General features: G+C 44.1%; 1 protein-coding gene across 2 annotated transcripts in view; it reads left to right on the forward strand.

The window, feature by feature from the left end:
• The window catches only part of TTC21A (tetratricopeptide repeat domain 21A), a 1,029,691-nt gene that overhangs the window by 556,019 nt on the left and 454,307 nt on the right, over window positions 1-19,365 (forward strand). For both annotated transcript variants that reach the window (XM_069647746.1, XM_069647747.1), the window contains exons 14-18: window positions 600-815; window positions 1,782-2,020; window positions 3,504-3,576; window positions 3,673-3,783; window positions 15,403-15,541. In XM_069647746.1, the coding sequence (XP_069503847.1) occupies window positions 600-815; window positions 1,782-2,020; window positions 3,504-3,576; window positions 3,673-3,783; window positions 15,403-15,541 (778 nt within the window). The remainder of the gene's footprint in view (window positions 1-599; window positions 816-1,781; window positions 2,021-3,503; window positions 3,577-3,672; window positions 3,784-15,402; window positions 15,542-19,365) is intronic.

Here is a 19,365-nt window from a genome sequence, read left to right on the forward strand (position 1 = left end):
CAGCTGTAAAAATGGACTTAAATACTGATCATTTACCGCATAAAAATAAGGAAAAAGCAAGGGAAGTAGAGCTGATAGCTTTGCTTACCTCCAAAAAGTCAGGTCAGCTGTCAAAACAAAGCAAAAATAAAGGGTGTCCCAAAGAAGTGAACGGTAGGAAAGCAGCAAAAAGGAAATCGTTCTTAACAGCTTGCTTGTTGAAAGAGGTGCTGTGTAATGACGTGTACAACGGGGTTGTGCTTTAATAACCCTGAAGAGTGAACAGTGAAATCTTTGTTTGTGTCTTCTCTCTGCTCCATTGAGGACCCGCACAATTTTATGAATGCATTGAAAACATGTGTTTTTACTCAATCGTTGCTTATGCTTAGGTCGTCTGTGCTTGATTTTGGTAGTCCATCTGCCAAAAGGCGATATCTATGGCAGTGGTGTGCTCTTCACTTGAACTTAAGCACAACATATGTGTACAGCTGATAGAAAGAATACTCTTAGAAATCGATGAACAAATGTGTCCTATTGATATTCAGGTGTGTTTTGGCAAAAAGGGTAGCATTGCATTTGATATACATTGCATTCTACTCAATTTGCTTCTGATCTTCCAGGTTCGCGATTATCCACTGTATCATCTCATCAAGGCTAGAGCCCTGAAGATGAATGGAGACTTGCCAGAAGCCATCAAAACTCTCAAAATCATCATGAGTCTGCCGGAAATGAGAAAGGGTGAAAGTAAGAGGGGGAAAGGAAGTAGCATAAGCATCAGTGAACGTGTGTCCATATATCTGGAACTTGTAGAAGTTCTTCGCCTCAATGGAGAACAGGTAGGAAAGAGTGCACAACGTCTATTTTTAGCACTGGGCAAGTGTTTGTTATGTTTATGTTTATTGTGTTTATATATTGCTTTTTAAGCCACAAGTGTACAAGTGTACGCATGAGTTATATGGGAGGGAATGAGTAAATACCCATATACACCTTCATAGCAATTACTGCATACAAACAGATTTGTAGTGCCTCTCATCTATACCTGTTATGATTTAAAAAATGGCGTGGGTAACATTTATGGTAGAAGGTGTTCTTTAGGATGTTTCTTGTAAGGGATTTCCTTTAATTGCGAATGTTTTGAGTACCCAACCCCTGGCCCCTACCCCGGGAGACTCAACTCTAGAGGGTTAAGGAAGATTGTGATTGGAGGACTCTGGAACTCCCTGATTTAGGGAGTATGCATACTTGCCCTTGATGCAAAAGAAGCCCACTTAATTAGGCTATGTATGTTGCATATGTTTATACCCTAAGCACAGACAAAGGCTTAATATGGTGTTACACTGTTACACAGCATACCATTCAATCGGCACATCTTTTTTGAAGTGGAATGTTTCCTGAGCTGATAAGAATGCACTCCCTGTCCTCTACGCCAACTTCTAATGCACTGTTTTTAAAACTGATCTTTGTCCCAGGGAGGAGAAAGAAATCTGGGACACACACATGGGGCCCTTCCTTTACACTGTTCTACATAATTCTAAAGGGGGTTGCTCACTGATCACATCAAGGAGAGCTGGGGATTGGAATGAAGGACTCTCCAGTACTGCCCGCAAATCTGTTTTATTGGGGTAAATGTTCTCTCGACAATTTGGGGGGCATCTAGTTAGAATCTGCAAGGGCATTTGCAAGGATTATTGTACAGATAAACCTCTGCCTGTAATCATTACATCTGTGACTTGGTATGAGGCTCATTTTGGTAATAACAAACTCACATTTGTTATACTTGCTAATACATTGGAATATTTCAGCATGAAGCTACGAAGGTCATGCAAGATGCTATCCATGAATTCCACGGAACGCCAGAGGAAATTCGAATCACCATTGCTAACTCGGATTTGGCCCTCAGCAAAGGGGATGTAGAAACAGCCCTAGGAATGCTGAGAAATATCACAGCAAGCCAGCCATACTTCATTGAGGTTAAAGAAAAAATGGCACAGATCTATCTTGGAACACGAAAGGATAAGAAGCTCTACATTGGATGTTATCGGTAATATTTCCATTGCACATGTGCACCATTATTTGTCTGTTTACGGAACATGTTTGCCAAGTTCTCTAGCAATTCCAGCATCAAGTGCATTTCTGACATATGATTGCACTGACTGAAAGCCTCCAGGCCCATTATTCAGCTTGTAGAAAGCAACTTGTTGCAACCTGTAAAGACACACGCCTAAACACAGCTCTACACACTCATCAGGCCCAAAAGAGAACACGAAAACACTCCTAACCAGGATGATCCATAATAACACATATGTAGGGAGATTGAAGGTTATGTATGAGTTGATAGTAAGATTAAATGCAGCATCCAACATCCGGGAATCCTCTACTGAAAGGCCAGTAGGCAGAACACACATTTAAGTATGTTGCCCTTACAAGATGGGTCAAGCCCACACAGGGTTCCAATTGTTCAACCGATGAAAAGGAGAGCTTTGAGGTCAGCAGCCAACTGTAACCTGAACATACATGGATTCCAGTAGATCTCCAGATATGACTTCTCATTTTACTGTTAAATGTCTAGAAGAATGTGATAAATGGCCAGACTGCTCGATTAACATGAATTGTATTGCTGCTGTTTTTTATATTATGTTAATGAGGAAAGACAGTTTTCAGAATACTCTCAGGTCTTACTGCCTTTTTTGGCTTAAGGTTGAATTCCTTCAATAGTAGAGACACAAGCTGTATTCATTTGGGCAAAGACGATCCCTTGCAGTAAAAAGGCATTAACAATTTTAAGAATGAAGTGAATTAATTAGTACACAGACATTTTGAATCCTTCTGAAGTGTTCTGTTTGTTGCGCGAAATATGACGAGGAGGGTGTGACTGAAATGAGTATTTTGATAATTGTTGAAAGAACAGTTTTGTTGAAAGGGGTCCACGAAGAAGTTTAATGCAAATTTGAATTTGCATTAAATCATGAGTGGGTGAATCATGAGTGGTGAGGAGCCATTTCTCTGCAATTTTCTTTAAGTAATCTTCTCTCTGCAGAGGCGTGCAATCCTGGCTACAATGGCCTCCACTTGAGGTTTATTGATTTTTAATTGTATTTACTTCAAAATCAGATTGGGGCTTGGTGAAGCACACCATAGTTGAAGAGGGTGAGCAGGGTGATGATGGGTCCTGGTGATTAAAGTCCTAAAACATTGTGCCTAAGTTGCACATGATTAAATCTGTGCAAATGTGTCTATGGCCTTGCACAGATGTGATTGGATTTTTTAATTTAAATTTTAGTTGGGGCCCTTTTTGAGTGGTAATTCATCCGACGGAATGGGAATAACTGAAAAGCTAGCAAGGCCTCCCAGTCCGTAGCTAATTAGTTTGTGGATTAAGAAGGCATACTTTAGAACGTTGACTATTATATGTGGTTATTGTTACAGTGATTACTTTTCAATTGGCCTGGAGTTGTTTTATTTAAGTTTAATTCAACTAAACTTGGATGTTGCATTTGCTCTAAAGGGATTGCTTTATTTTGCAGAGAACTTTGTGAGCATTTGCCAGGCCCCCATACCAGCCTTCTTTTGGGCGATGCCTACATGAAGATCCAAGAGGTATGTGTCTATTGATCAGTTGGCAAACTGAAAAAGCTGCAAACAAATTAAAGAAAGTTATTGATGGTGTGTGTCTTCCTTGTTTTTCCTACGTAGCCAGATAAAGCTTTGGAAGTGTACGACCAGGCTCACAGGAGGAATCCCCATGATGCAGCATTGGCCAGCAGAATTGGACAAGCCCTGGTCAAGACCCATCAGTACAAGAGGGTCAGTGACATAGATTACTTTAGGATTGATTGATTTATTGTGTATGTAATTAACTATTTATAAAGCGCCAAAAAGTGGGAGGCAGAATGGATAAGAGCTAGGTGTTTAGCAACCTTTTTGTTTAGGCTAATTTTAGCTGTGTCTCCTTGGAAGGTTGGGTTACTTTTGCATGCTAAACTGTTGTATTTCTTCTATTTTGTTTTCTATTTTTGTTGGGCATGTTTTTGATGATTCTTCAGCCATTTCTTTTTTTTCCTTTTTTTTTCTTTATTTAACTTTTGAGGAACAATTAAATAACAACAAAGTTATATTTCAGGATAACAAACATTTCAAAGCAACAAAATAATGGATAGGCAATCAACATGAAACTTATAATAAAATCAAAAACAGATTGCATAAACAATAAGAGGAATATCCACAGGAATTTTAAAATGTTAAATAAAACGTACAATATTGTCAAAGATACCGATAACACACATACCAACATACCAACACAAGACACACAACATAACACAGCACTAAACCCCCCCCCTCAAACCTCGCCCCTTCACACACTCTTAAGGAAATAAAACATAAACAACTAAACTCTGGCCAAATATTAAACATAACATTCATTAAAAACACTCCATTGTTCATTATAAGCTTCATCTCTATGCAATTTGCCAAATTTGATCTTCTCAAAATGCGATAGGAGCTGCACATGTACTAGCCATTCTTCAACGCATGGCTTTTTGCTTGTTTTCCAGACACGCAAAATTTCACAGACATTTCTGATCAGTTTAGAAATATGATATATGCAATATCGACTTACATTAGCAGTGGGCAATGATAGTGCCAGTAACTGCCTAGCTACACCCATCCGCAGTTGCTTATTTGGTCTCTATTAATACATGCTCTGAAAATGAACGTAACTGGCAAGTACATCTCAGGATTTTTATACCCGTCATTTTTGAGTCCCCAAGGGAGACATACAATGCTTTTCGATTGGGAGACATTTAAAATCAGTGTAGAGGAGCAATGTTTTTGAGGGTGATGAACGGTGGCAGGTAGGGTAACCCCAGGGCCAGCTATGTGAGTGGTTTGTATTGGTTGAATGGAGGAGATGAATTAAGAAAGGGGACATCTTCTAAATGAGGGTGCGCTTCAAGGCATGAGTCACATAAAGGTAAGGAGGAAGATAAGCAGATGTACATATGCATTACACTTGCATCTTTGTCAGTTGTTATTGTTGTCTTGTGTTGTTAAAGCGCATTGTATTTGCTTCTGCATAACTTGTATTTGAGGAGTAACATGAATTTAGACAGATATGAGGTATTTGGATAACTGAGCCATTCGTTGCGGTTTCTGGGAGTAGTGACTTTGTGCTTTAGTTCATCTTCACACAATTGAAATAATATAATTGTGCCTATGTTACTTAGCTATGAATTGGGAGTGCCGTCTTAGAAAAATAATGATTATATATAATTTGCTGCTGCATGGCCTGTACTTTCCCATTCCCTCCTTCACTGTAGGCGTAACAGAGAAAATGTAACTGAGGGAGAGAAAGAAATCTATTTCCCACCAAAATAGCTCTCAACCCGAATGTATCCCAGCCTCTAGTGCCTGAACCAAAGTCATGGCTGCATACCCCCGTGAAGAACGTGATTCACACCCAGCCATTCATTCTTCTGTCTTTCTCTTCCCAGGCTGCAACACACTCTTTTTGCCAAAACATGATCCCCTTACATGACCAGGTTCCCTGTTCATCTTGTGTTGGTATTGTCCATTCTTGCCTAAGGTTAGGAATCTGGGAAGAATGCTTTAATGTCAAAGAAAATGTGCGTACCTATAACAATAGTTCTTAATTTCCCTTAAATCATAGCCAATTCGCCCATCCTTCTTATTTATTTGGAAGCAATTGAAGTTTCCCTGATGCAAAACATTTTCAGACCTCAAATTCAACTATCCCTGAAGTTGAAAGCAGTGGAATTTTTTTCTTGGAGGAGGCTCCCTGATTCATGGATTATTTGCGCCGAAATAAATGGGATTTGTGCGCCATTCTGCCCGCAAATCCACATTTGTTAAACAGGGATTTGCGGGCAGAATGGCGTACAAATCCAGTTTTTTTCGGCGCAAATAATCCATGAATCAGCCATTTTCTTTATTTTGAGATGTGTAAAAATAATTTAAAATTGTTTGAGGCAGATCTTCGTGGGTTCAGTACTGGCAAACACATCATTTTAATGGTTATAAATCTGGGGAGGTACATTTTTTTCTTTCAGTTTTTAGGTTCCAGCATAATGAGAGGCTGTTGACATCATACATTTATGTACTTCCCTTTTCAAGAAAGAAAAAGATTGTTTGGGTTTTGCTATTGTGCCTTGAACAATAAGATTAATATTTTTTTGTTTTCAATCATTTAATGAATTTCTGTTATTTATGTCTCGTTTACCAAGTTCAGGTACAAAGAAGAAGTCTTGCAAGCAATGTTTGTTAGCTATAAGACCTTAATCCAGTAGGTCCAATGGCACTGTCTCTTTATGCAGTGAGGCACACAGGCGTGGGAGCTTGCTCCTCCTCAATGCAATGGGATCTTGTGTGCTTGCATTCTTTATACATGAACCCTTTGAACCTGTCAGAATACTGAAGTAGTGGGATCCTGCAGGAGTGAAGCTGGCCCACCTAGCCCCCAAAGCCTGCCTGCTCAACAATCCTGCTTCTTTAAAACTATTGGCCAGGCAAACCCAAGGGGAAAGGGGAATGGATAAAACAACAAAAGACAAAAACTCCCACTGCAGGTACTTCAGAACGTCTTCCTGGAAGGTTTTGGCTCAGATGGGATGTTCCTAAAAGGAAAATACAACTTTAAATGAATCTGTTCTTTTAATATCTTTCTGACTACACTTTGTTATATTATACTTTCTCCTAAATAAATATTACCTGTTGCCTAAGCTTGATTTGCCAATAGGCTGCTTCAGAGAGGTATATTTATAAATTGCTGTGTGGCTGACTGTAGCTACTCATAGAACTTTCTTCTCTTTTTGTCTTTCTGCACTCTTGTTCTCTTTATTTTCTTGAATTGAATTCCTTAAAGAAAAAAAAAATCATACCCAAAAATATTGTTGTCACTATTATCTATGTAAATCTACTCAGGCTGTAATTATAGAATAATGATGTATGTAATGTTCATTACCTTTTGTAATTCGGATGACTCTTAGTAAAATGACTGAAATATTTAAAGTTCCAACAAAAAAAATATTGTGCAGCGTACATCTAAAACTGCCTCTTCCTGAGAATGTCTCTTTCCATTAAACACTCCAAAAAAAATCGCTGCTCGCTCGAACTTCAAAGGCTGTCTATTCTTGTTTTCTTCCGTTAGACTTACAACGAAGAAAATGAAGAGAAAACAATTGACTTTTAAAATGGCCGCGACGCAAGCGCGACGTCGCTGGGTCCTTTCTTCTAACCACGCATGGAAATCTTCAAGAGAACGCGACGCTCTCTCGCCAACCGAACGAATAATAAAACTAAGGTTAATTCGTTACCCGAACTATGTTAAAAGTTAAATACGCGGCGAATACAGTCCGCACGCCTGATTAGTAATAATAGTTAATTTACTCTTAAATAAAAAAATATATAATTCTTAATAGAATTTTTTATGAACTATTATATACATTGAAAAAATAAACTAATGTATATTATTTTTCCAAGTCTTTCTCTACAACTTCAGTTAAAAAAAAAATAAAGTCTTCAATTAAAATACTGAAATCCACTTAGCTTATCAGTTTTTTCTAGGACTTGACTCTTCATAAGTTCAGCAGCTGACTGGAACTGGATTTCTTCAATTGCAGACGATCCATCCGTTATCTAACAACTAATACTAAGATATCTTGGGGAATTAAACAAATAGATACTAATATCCTTTAAAAATGGAAACTTTAATAAGAATTACTCAGGATCTAATAAATTTATGACCTACTCAGCTACAAACTTTAATGAAAGGCAATTGAAAATTGCCATGAACATTCTAAATGACATCACAATACTGTATGTTGTAAGCTAAACCAATCACTACTGCAAAAGTAGTGGCTTTTTCCACTACTTTTGCACCACCACCTTTTTCCACCATCTTGGCTTGGGGGCTTTTCATCTTCCTGAATGAAAGTTAGTTAAGGGACAATAGAATAATGTAAAAAGGAAATTTCCTGTTCTCTAAACAGAATTTATTTAGTATTTCAACCACACTCTCTCTCTAACTTTTCTGGAAAGATATTTGAAACTCCCTATTCTCTTAGGAATCTTATCAATGTGAGGTACCAAATGTGAAAACCTGACAGAACCTATGGATATTTCAGCCACATTTGGCCTCATTACAACCTTGCCGGTCCGGAAACAACAGTGCCTGTTTGCCAGTGCAAGTCTGCCGGGCGGGTGCCCTCCTGGCCGGCAGGTCTGACCTGCCGGGTGTACCAGCACCTGCCCACAGAGTTTCACGGAAGCACCGGCACCATTATTATCGGTGCCAGTGTGGTCCCCACTCCCATAGAGTCCTATAGGACTCTATGGGAATGGGAAACACCATTTTACCTGGGCCTGCCTTCCCGGCCGCTGGGGTTGTAATCCCTCAGTGTTACCGCAAATCAGGTGATGGTAAATGTTTATGGGTCTGGTGGCAACCTGCCTTTTTTACTGACATGGTTACCACCGGACCCATGATGAGGCCCAATTGTCTTTTACTCTGTTTCACAGCACTAAGGTAGCTTTATCCTGAACATTCTTCTCCTTGTGGAAAACAAGGCCAAGGATGGTTTACAAAATGTGCATATGAAAGTGTCTTAAAGTTTTATTTAGAGAGAACGGGAACTTTTGGGACGCGAGCCTCTGTGTTCATCATACTTGATAATATTAATCTGGGTAAATAAACCACTTCTGAGGCCAATGCTTTGGAATGCATAATTTCCTCTAGATCCATGGCCAACTAAATGAAAGCATAGTTCCTGGCATACTTTGGGCTTGTTGCACCAGATCGAAGGCATATGTATACATCACAGAAAATATTTGGACAACATCCCCAGTACTTTTCACACATTTTAGTTTGAAAGCTTCCTTTTTATGTATCTTTTTTATTTGTAGTTAAGAGGATTGTACAAAGGACATTTCACTAAGGTAACAATACACTGCAGCAGCAAAATATACCAGTTCCATCTGCACTTTGTGCCTAAACCTTATTAGCATATCCCAACCACTCCATTTCAAACATTCATTCCTATAAGGAAAGTCAACTTACAATGGATTGCTTTTCTCCCCCAGATTCCTCATCTGATAGATATCATCCTCCAGCTCTGCTGCTGCAGAAACTTTTCAATAGGCTTATTGAACCTTGACTCGGCCGTCGATCCGTCTTGCTCAGTGCTCGATCGTCGGCTCTGGATGTGACGTCAGGCGTCGTATATATACCACGTCAGTACGCTCCATACCTCAGTTCATTTTTTCAGTGCGTTCACATGCTGCTTGAGGAACACCACATTGAGTCTTCAACTCTGTGTTTTTGACTAAATTCGTCACATTTCTTTCATAAAACCTCAACCGCGATGTCTGCTCCCCGGATTTCGGTCTTTAAAAGGTGCACTGGCTGCCAATTCAAAATGTCGGTGACCAACCCACACAACATTCGTCGGTGGTGTCTGGGTGCGGATCACAACACGGAGGCATGTGCGTCGTGCTCCAAGATGCACTTGAAATCCATTCGTGAACAGGCTGCCAAACTTGCTTTGGGCCGACCTTCCACTAAAAAATTCTGGCGCGGTCGCTTGTCCGGTCCTCCGAGGCTGAGACAGAATCGCCCACCTCTGAAAAACAGAAGGAAAAGCATCGGCAGAAGGCCACAAAGCAGTCATACTCTAGGATCATGAGAAAAAGAGGTGCCACCGCTATCGACACAATTCCAGCTCGTCGTCAGAAAAAGGTAAGCCATCGGCTTGCCCAACCACTCGAAAGGAGTGGGAACATTTAAAAAAAAGACATGATAGACATTTTTAAAACACAGGCTGCTGCAGGTACGTGTGCACCCCCGACCAGCAAGCCTCAGCGGTGAAAGCAGAGCTTGGCATTCCCGACCCCACGCATGCCAAACCGTCAACGCCATCGGCGTCAGAGAAGCCTTTGGGCTCAGCACCACAAAAGGCACAGAAATCATCACCGCCCCGTCCCTTTCAAGAGCGCTGAGTAACTGACGTTCCTGATGTCACAGTGCAACCCAAGCCATGATCGGAGCTGATGGCCATTCCATCGACGTTGAAGGAGAAACCTTTGGTGCCGACTATCGGCGACGAATCCTTCGTCCCTCTCTCCAGGTCCGGATTCTTTCAATCCATGGCATCGATTTTCAGCGCCGACCAGGGTGATGACCAGCGAGACATCGAGCCCATGTATGCAAGGGCAGGAGCAGTCAATTTTTTCAACAACCAGGCAGACCTGCTGGTTTTGGGCCAAAGGCTCCAAGATGCCAGCGGCCTGGACACATCTACAGATGTTGAGCTTCAATAAAGTCAGCCCTACTCTCACACCCATGCTAAATTCAGGGGCCTAGTGAAAAGGGTCATAGACACCCTAGGTCTGAAGTGAGCGTTTATGCCTACCCAGGGCTACGAACTGAGAGTCATATTAGATGAGGGTCCTGTGACTGAAAATAACATGCCACTTAATCCGGCAATTGCAGATCCCCCTAGCCTCCTTGTGGCAGCATCCGTGCTCCATTCCCCCGGTCTACTCTAAATTTACTGGGAAATACAGGCCGGCAAGAAGAGATCAATCTTTTCTGGCTTCTAACCCTACTCCGGAAAGGCTTGTTGTGCAGACAGCTACAATTGACACCAGGCCTCGGGCCTCCACTTCTAATCTGCCTTCTGATAGAGAAGGCAAAAGGTTGGATGCTATGGCCAAGAAGGTCTTTACCTGTGGCAGCATGGCTTTAAAAGCAACCAATAGAGCCTGTGGATTCACAAAATATGCCTTTGGCTTATGGAAAGCTGTGGAGAAGGCAGCACAATACATCCCCGAAGGTGAAATGCAGGATGGCTTTGTACGGCTGGTGGAAGATGGTAAGGAGGTGGCCAAGCAGTGATTGCAAATGGGCTTGGACATGGCTGACTGCTTTGGCTGTTCGATGGGGTCGGCGGTAGTCTTGAGGAGGCAAGCCGATCTCAAAACTTCTGGTTTCTCCCCGAGCGTCCAGAATAGGCTACCGGACATGCCTTTCGAGGGAGAGTTTCTGTGTGGCCAGAAGGCTGATGACTCTTTGTAATAGTTTAAGGAGTCAAAATTAGCCACAGAATCGCTGGGCCTAGCTACACATCCAGCCAAACCTGCCTTTAGCTTAGCCTGTAGAGGCAGAGGCTACAGGCACTATGTACCTTACGTCATGGACTCGCAGCTCCCGCAGGCCAGGCAGGGGCAGAAGCATTTTTTCATACCACAGAAGGGGCACAAGGGCGTGCAGAGGCCAGCAATCAATGGCAGCGGCGGGGACGGCACTGCCCTCTAAGCCGCTTTGATTTTCCCTCCCACAACGTACCGGTTGGTGGATAGTTGGCAGAGCATTGGCCCCAGTGGCAGGAGATTATCTTCGATGCCCGTGCCCTGCAGCTCGTTTGGTGGGGTTATTGTCTGCCCACCACCTCCAGTCCAACCGGGACAGGAGCTCCAGGAAGAACTGAGAGCCTTGTTTTTGAAGGGTGCCGTGGAAGAGGTACCTTCCAAACAGAGAGGATCAGATTGGTATTCCCATTCTGGACAAGTTCCTGAGGAAGAACAAATTCAGAATGGTGACGTTAAGAGACATTCTCCACACTCTCAACCTTCACGACTCCCTGGTGTCACTAGACCTACAGGAAACATATTTCCATGTGCCGATACATCAGAAGCACAGGGAGTTCCTAAGGTTGCTCATAGGGGACAAGCACTATCAATTCAAGGTGCTTCCCTTTGGGTTGATCTCTGCGCCAAGGGTCTTCACCAAGCTCATGGTGATAGTCACGGTTCACCTCAGGAGATCCGGAGTCCATGTATTCCTGTACCTGGATGACTGGCTGATCTGAGGGAAGTCAGCGGGGCAGATCCTGTCTCATCTAGAGGATACATGTCTGCTATTGCACAGGCTGGGCTTCTCCCTGAACGTTAAAAAGTTCCATATGACACCAGTCCAGAGGCTCTAGTTCATCAGAGCAGCCCTAGACACCTGGGTATGGAATGGCTTCCCTACTGAGGAGAGAGCCAACAGCATCACACAGATGGTGCATTTGTTCCAGAACCACGCCACCTTACCAGCAAGTTCTCTTCCTTTCCATCTTAGGCTTTATGGCCTCCTGTATATTTGTAGTGCCAGAGGCCAGGCTACATATGAGATTTCTTCAGTGGCTCCTGAGAAGTCAGCAGTCACAGTACCTCAGAGCCCTCACAGATCCCCTTAGGGTGTCCACGTCAGTGGTGTACGACCTCAGTTGTTGGACCGACGACAAAAATCTCATGGCGGGGGAACCCTTCTGGCCTCTTTGGCCTCAAGCCCAAGTGTTCATGGATGCGTCTCTAAAGGGTTGTGGCGCTCACTGCGAGGACTTGCAGGTACACAGCTTTTGGTTAGCAATACAAGCCAAGTTGCACAACAATATGCTGGAGTTGTGAGCCATTAGGTTAGCCCTGAGGGCTTTTGCCCGTCCCTCAATGGGGAGCATGTCCTGAGTCTGATGGACAACACAGTGGCCATGCACTACCTGAACAAGCAGGGTGGCATGCACTCCCTCGCCCTCTGCAACGAGGCGATGCAGCTGTGGTTCTGGTTGCTGGAGAACCAGATCTCGGTCTCTGCAGTTCATCTGGCTGGGACAGAGAACAGCTTGGCGGATGCTCTGAGCAGGCAGAGCATGATCTCACATGGGTGGGAAGTGTGTCAGGAAGTCATAGAAGAGGTCTTCTCTCTCTGGGGTACCACAGCAGTGGATGAGTTTGCTACAGACTCAAACAAGAAGTGCAGACAGTTTTGCTTGAGGGAATTCCCCGCGAACCGTGAACTATGAGACACGTTTCTGGTGGATTGAACCTTCCCTCTCCTCTACGCCTTCCCTGTGATCCACGTCATCCCATGGGTTCTTAGGAGGTTGAAGAGGTTTACAGCAAAAGGTCCCTGGATCAAGGTTCTTTCTTTACGATCCCAGTTATGGCCCAATTCCTCAAGGGCCCTGTGAATATGTTTTTAGGACTCCCTTTGTTGTCCCAGATTGGGATCTAAATCCAGTTCTGAAATGTTTTATGGCTGGCCATTTGAGCCCATGCATTCCTGTTCTTTATGATTGTTATCTTTGAAGACAGCCTCTTTGGTTGCGGGTACGTCAGCCAGGTGAGTAAGCGTGCTTCAAGCCTTGTGTTACAAGCCCCGGTTTCTACGGCTCTTCCGAGAAAATGTTTCCCTTAAAGTAAGACCTGGTTTACTTCCAAAAGTGGTTTCTGAGTTCAACCTTTCTCAGTCCATAGGCCTTCTGGTTTTCTACCCTTCACCTCACCTCTAAGAAGGAGGTGCGATTCCATTGCATAGACCCCAAATGAGCATTGAGCTTTTACCTCGCTAGGACGGTGACTTCCAGAAGTCTGATCAGCTGTTTGTGGCCCATTCTTTGTCCCACAACGGTCTGACTGTAACGAAGCAGACTCTGTTGCGTTGGATTATTCTCTGCATCGCGGAATGCTACCAGGCTGCTGGCAGGGAGCTTCCGCCCGGTATACGGGTGCACTCAACAAGAAGGGTCTCGGCTTCCATGGCCGTGCAGAGGGGTGTTCCCATGAGGGACATTTCACTTGCAGCCACATGGTCATCCTTGCATACGTTCACCAGGCACTATTGCATGGATGTTGCACGCTGGGCTGATGCATGATTCGGTATGGCAGTTCTGCAAAATCTGCTACTGTAACACTTTCTGCCCGCCTCCATGGTCCAGCAATATGCGGGAGAAAAGCAATCCATTGAAGGAGAAATTACTTACCGTAATGTTCTTTCTATGGATTCTTCTCACGCAGATTCCTCATCGCCCTTCCCATCCATCCCCGCTCAGAAAGTTCTTATGGCTTGGCGCACCTGTCTAAGCAAAAAGACGCCAGGTGATGGCTCTAAGTTGACCGCTCCTATCTGGCTAGTTGTTTGCCTTTAAAAAATAAATAAAAGATATATATATATATATATATATATATATATATATATATATATATATATATATATTCAAAGTTTTCCCTATTCCTGGGAGCTTTATTCCAAGCTCTTTTACATTTGTGGGATGTATCCCATTGCTCATTTTTTACAGGCTGGATATCCCTGTCTCCCATTGTTAACTCTGCAGCGTTATAGCGCCGGGGGGAAATGAGGTATGGGGCGTAGCGACGTGGTATATATACAACGTCTAACATCACATCTGGTGCCAACGAGTGAGCACCGAGCAAGACAGATCGACCATCGATAGCCGAGTTGAGGTTCACTACGGCCCCTGTCGAAATGTTTCCAAAGTAGCAGAGCTGGAGGAGGATATCAGATGAGGAATCTGCAGGAGAAGAATGCATAGAAAGAACATTACGGTAAGTAACTTCTCCCTCTTTGCCATACTCCAAACACAATGTTGAAGGGAAAGGGTAAGGTAGGATTCGGGTCAGGGAAGCACAACTAGAGACCTGGCAGTGCAAGTCATTGGACGGACACAGTTTATACTCCCAGTTAGATACACAAATAAAGATCCTGCATATTTGCATATTCATCTAACATTTAACTCTTTCTGTACGATACCAAATATTTTGGCTGACATTGAAACCATTTGTTGGGCTTTGTGTTCCTTTCCAGTACTTATGTACCTGCTTTTTAGCTACGATTAAGGCATTGGAGTAACATATTCTCCTGCCGGTCAAGAGTTAGTTGTATGGCCAGGCGTTCCTGTCCAAGTAGTATTGCAAAGGAAGCTTTGGGTAGAATCCAACTCTTTGCCTTGTATTCTTTCATACCAGAAGGGTGACAGTTTGCCACTGTCCCAGGACATAAACCTTTTGACCAAAAGGTTCCGCAAAGTTTGTATGTTTGAATCAAATGCTTTCTCAGTGTTATTCTTTAGTATATGCCACACTAAGTTAGGAAACGAGGACAAGTGAATGTTATCATAATGGAAATGACATTCACATTGATTCACAACTCCTGCTTAGCCATCACCATTGGCATATATTAGGAATAGAATGCATGTGGAATGCTATAAAAACCTTTAGGACACCTTATTTAGACATTGGTAATGTAGATGGTGTTCGGTCGCAGTGCCCAGAAATACTCAAGCATGATATTTAAAAATGTAAGTCTTTAACTCCCTTGCCTGATAATGACAACAGGGTTCCCAATAAATTATGATGGAATCACGGACAGAGAGTGTACCTGAATCATCATGTAGGTAAATGTCTTTCTTTGTACAGGAATTACGTTATAAGGTCAACCTCGAATTTCTGACCCACCATCCTTTGCACACTGACTTAATTATCTGACTTCGAAAAAACAGGACCTTGTTTGTAATCATATGATTCATTGAAGTAAAATGTTTAGTATAGCAATGATCATATTTTTTTTTCCAGGCCATAAGCTACTATGAAGCAGCAGACAAGTTTAGTGGGCAGGACTTCTTGTCATATGACCTTGCGGAACTCCTTCTGAAGCTCAAGCAATATACTAAAGCAGAAAGAGTTCTCAAATTGGTGTTGGAACATGATCCTGGTAACAGATTCTAAAGTTCATTCACATCATCTTTCTTTTTGCAAAGTGTAATAATACAATCATTCTTATACGCTATGTTTAATATTACAATTTATCACAAAATGTACACTTTTCATATACAACCAGTCACTACCCCCATCTATTTCTCCCCAGCCATCTTTTAATTTAATTTAATTTAATTTTACATTTATAAAGCGCTCACACAGCCCGCAGGCATCGAGGCGCTGTTACAGGAATTGTTTATTTTTCTTAGTTGCGTAATTGCGTTTTTTTTTTTTTGTTTTTTGTCTTAGTTACGTATTTATAACGCGCTTAAACACTCAGAGGTTTCTAAGCGCGGACCCGGGGATCGAACCTGTTGTTGCTCCGTGTCGTCTTGCTTCCAAGACCCGCACGCTGCCGCTCTGCTATCCTCCCTTTCTTCCACCAATCATACCCATCTTCTTCTGCCTGTGTTCCTCTCTCCCTATGTTGCCCACTGAATTTGCCTCAACCCTCAGTTAGTTATGCCCACCCCTTTTGTGGACCCACTGACCTATCCACACCACAGATCATCAAGGGTCTTAACTCACTGACCTGTAATTATCTTTCATCTCTGTTGTCACTGGCACTTATACTGGGATGTACAAGATGGCTAGATCATTCCAATCCTAATACAAACTCTGCTGACCTTAATGTTCATGATACCTTCTGCCCTGTCTCTCTTCTTCCACACCACTCCAAATCCTTTAGAGGGTAGTCTTCCATCAAATCACAAGTTACCTTGCAACCAGTGACCGTTACAATCCGCTTGAATGTGGTTCCTATGCTAAAAAATAAATGTTGACTGCTCTCACTTATTTCTCTGGTGTCCTAACCAATGGTCAATGCTCCAAAATCATGAATTCTTATTCTCCTTGACCTCACATCAACATTCAGCACTGTCGATCACTCTCTTTTTTCTTGGTCTCTAAGATTCTGCTCGCAAATAGATCTTCTCCTAACTCTCAGATCGATACTTCTCCATCTCATGGAATCCCCATAAATCTGACCTTAATCCACTCCCAGTAGTTGTTCCATAAGGTTTTGTTCTGGGTCCACTTTTAGTCACTCTCTACAAATCTTCTCTTGACAGACTTATTTCCCACTTTTGATTTCTCATACAACCCCTTTGCTTATGATATTCATTTTTTTTCTTTTCCTTCTGTACTTCGGAAATCCTTTCCAAAATTTCAGACCGTCTCAAAGTTGTTTGCCACATGATGGTTCTTGAAACCATAATGCTCAATTCGTTGTAGACTGAAATTATATACCCACATCCACTGTCCTCTCTCCACCCCCTACTCCATTTCCTTTCCTCCTGATCTACTCCATCCTGATTCTGTGGTTTGCAACCTATCTTGGACTTAGATCTAAACTTGTCTAATTACATCTGTGCCAATGCAACTGCTTCACAAATCAGCCTATTCGAATGGATTGTGTCCTTCCATGTATTCTTCAACTTTGATAATATATCTTTCCAGCTTTGCATGCTTTGGTCATTTTTTTCAGACAGAGGGCACTGTATGCAGTGTCGTTGAGTCTATGTCCCTTGAGGGCCTCCGTCGACCGTTGACACCATCATCAGCATAAATAGCGCATTCAGCAGCCGTTGGCTTCAGTTCCGTTTTTCCGAGCTTCCGTTTTTCCGAGCTTCCGTTTTTCCGAGCTTCCGCTTCCAGTAATTACGGCGTGCTTCAGTGAGATTTTCGTGAGGAAATGTCTTCTTTATCAACTCCTTCGATGCCCAAGTCGGGTTTTAAAAAATGCCACGACTGCGGGTTGAGAGACTCTTCCTGGCGCAAAAAGTCAAAAAGGTCCCGATCGAGGAATCGATCGCGGCAATCTTCATCTTCTTCCTCTAAGAAGGCAAGGAAGAGACACCATAGGTCTCCTTCAACCTCAAGTGATTCCTCCGTGGAGGTAATCAGATACCCTACGAAGTCCGATTCCCCAGCAAAGTGGGACGCATTTCGTACATAGATGTTGTGAATTTTCAAGAATGCGGCCTCAACCCCCCTTGAAAGAAATCCAAAAGAGCCATGCCCCTGCCGCTCCGAGTAAGGACGACAAAGGGAAGTTGAAGGCTAAACCTTAAAAGCCGATCTCAAAGCCGGCGTTGGGTCGAGAAAGTTCTCGAGTCGAGAGCCGAGTCCAACTTTGGTTGCGACGAAAAAGCACAAAGCACCAAAGGCCTCGATGACTATGCTGACTCCGTCGGAGTCGGAGCTGTCGACACCGAAGTCAACACCAAGTAAACCGGCGCCATTTTTGAAGCCGACCTCGACGACTTCTTCAACATTGTCAAAGGCATTGGCTCAAGACAAGGTTTATAAACCTGTACCTAAAAAAGACTACTTTGAGTCTATGTCTGCAATATTTGAATAGGACCAACCCTTGATGAGGGTTCACCACCTTTTTGGCTGCAGTTTGGCACCCTCAATGTGCCAGAAGAACTCATTTCTGATGAATCAAGGCTGAGAGATTTGTATGATAATCTCCAGTCAGCTAGTGGCTTGGATACCCCGCCAGAACTAGAGTTTGGCAGGCCTGACCCCTCTCAGCACGCAGAATCATCCTACAGAAAGCTGATGGGGGAAAGCTCATTGAGTTTATGGGATGGAGTAGGCCTACTCTATCATACGAACAAGATGACATGAGGACATCTTGGACCAGGGTCCTCAGAAAGACCTGATTTTACCATTCCACATGGCCCTGCAGAAAAAAATCTCTGGGGGGCGCTGTTGAGCATCCCAGAAAATGTCTGCTTAGCCCGTGAGCTCTGTTCCTACACGATTGAATCTGCTAAATATCGGCGCTAATCCTCATTTTCCCCCAATGATACTGCCACGATCCGTCTACTGACACTCCCCCCTCCGTTTGGCCAAAGTTTGGAGCGGATTCGGTGCCTGGGACTGGAGGAGTGATGCCTGGGGCCACGTGGCGTGCGGATTCCCTGGCTGGGCTGCCATTGTCGTCTCGCTGATGCCTGTCGCGTCCCTGCCGGGAGGCGCTGCCCCGCTTTTTGCCCAGGCGCCACCTACCACAAGCTCCCGGCGGCGGTTCCTCGTCGGGGAGATCTGCTCTCCCGCTGGTGCCTGGTGAGGCGGGACCTCGAGCCGTCCGCCGCCCCGGCTGTGGACGTGCGCTGAGGTGGCCCGGCGCTGCTGCTCCGTCGGCTGCAGGGACCTGCCCTGCGTCCATTTAGCTCCTGTTGCCGTGGGTTGGGTTGGAGCCCCACCCTGCCCGTACAGGAACGCGGTCCCCCCTGGACTGGGGCGCTGCACTAATGCACTGAAGATCCGCGCATACCACGCGGGTGGGGCCCCTCGTCTCCCGGCAGCCCGACTACTCAGGTGGCTGCATCTGCGGCCGGCGGCGGCCGCGGGACATTGGCCCTGCCCCCCCCCCCCCCGCAGCTCCCTGAGGATTCCCCCAGCTTGGCCCCCCGGCGACGAGCCTGGGTTGGGAAGCACTGGGACATCGCTGCACCCTGCTGCTGTGGAGCCTGCAACACTACCCTGCGCCCAGCTGGGGCCTCTATACCACACTGACCCCAGGTCTGGGCTTGCCTGGGTGAAGGGGGCGCAGACCTATGAGATGAGGGCGCAATCTCACGCCTGGACACACGGGTTTAGCCACCCCAAAGGCTATAAGGTGGGTGCTGTAAGCTATGCTGTACCCATCTCTGCCACCCTGGTGGGGCCCCCCTACCCACCCCAATACTTGCACTTCGACCTGCGTTCTTGGGATAACCAAGGGAGACTGCCTACACGGGTGCCTGCTTTACTCCCCCCAACCCTCGC

The sequence above is a fragment of the Ambystoma mexicanum genome, chromosome 2q (assembly GCF_040938575.1).
Source record: "Ambystoma mexicanum isolate Mex_15411 chromosome 2q, UKY_AmexF1_1, whole genome shotgun sequence".
Classification (NCBI taxonomy): Eukaryota; Metazoa; Chordata; class Amphibia; order Caudata; family Ambystomatidae; genus Ambystoma; species Ambystoma mexicanum.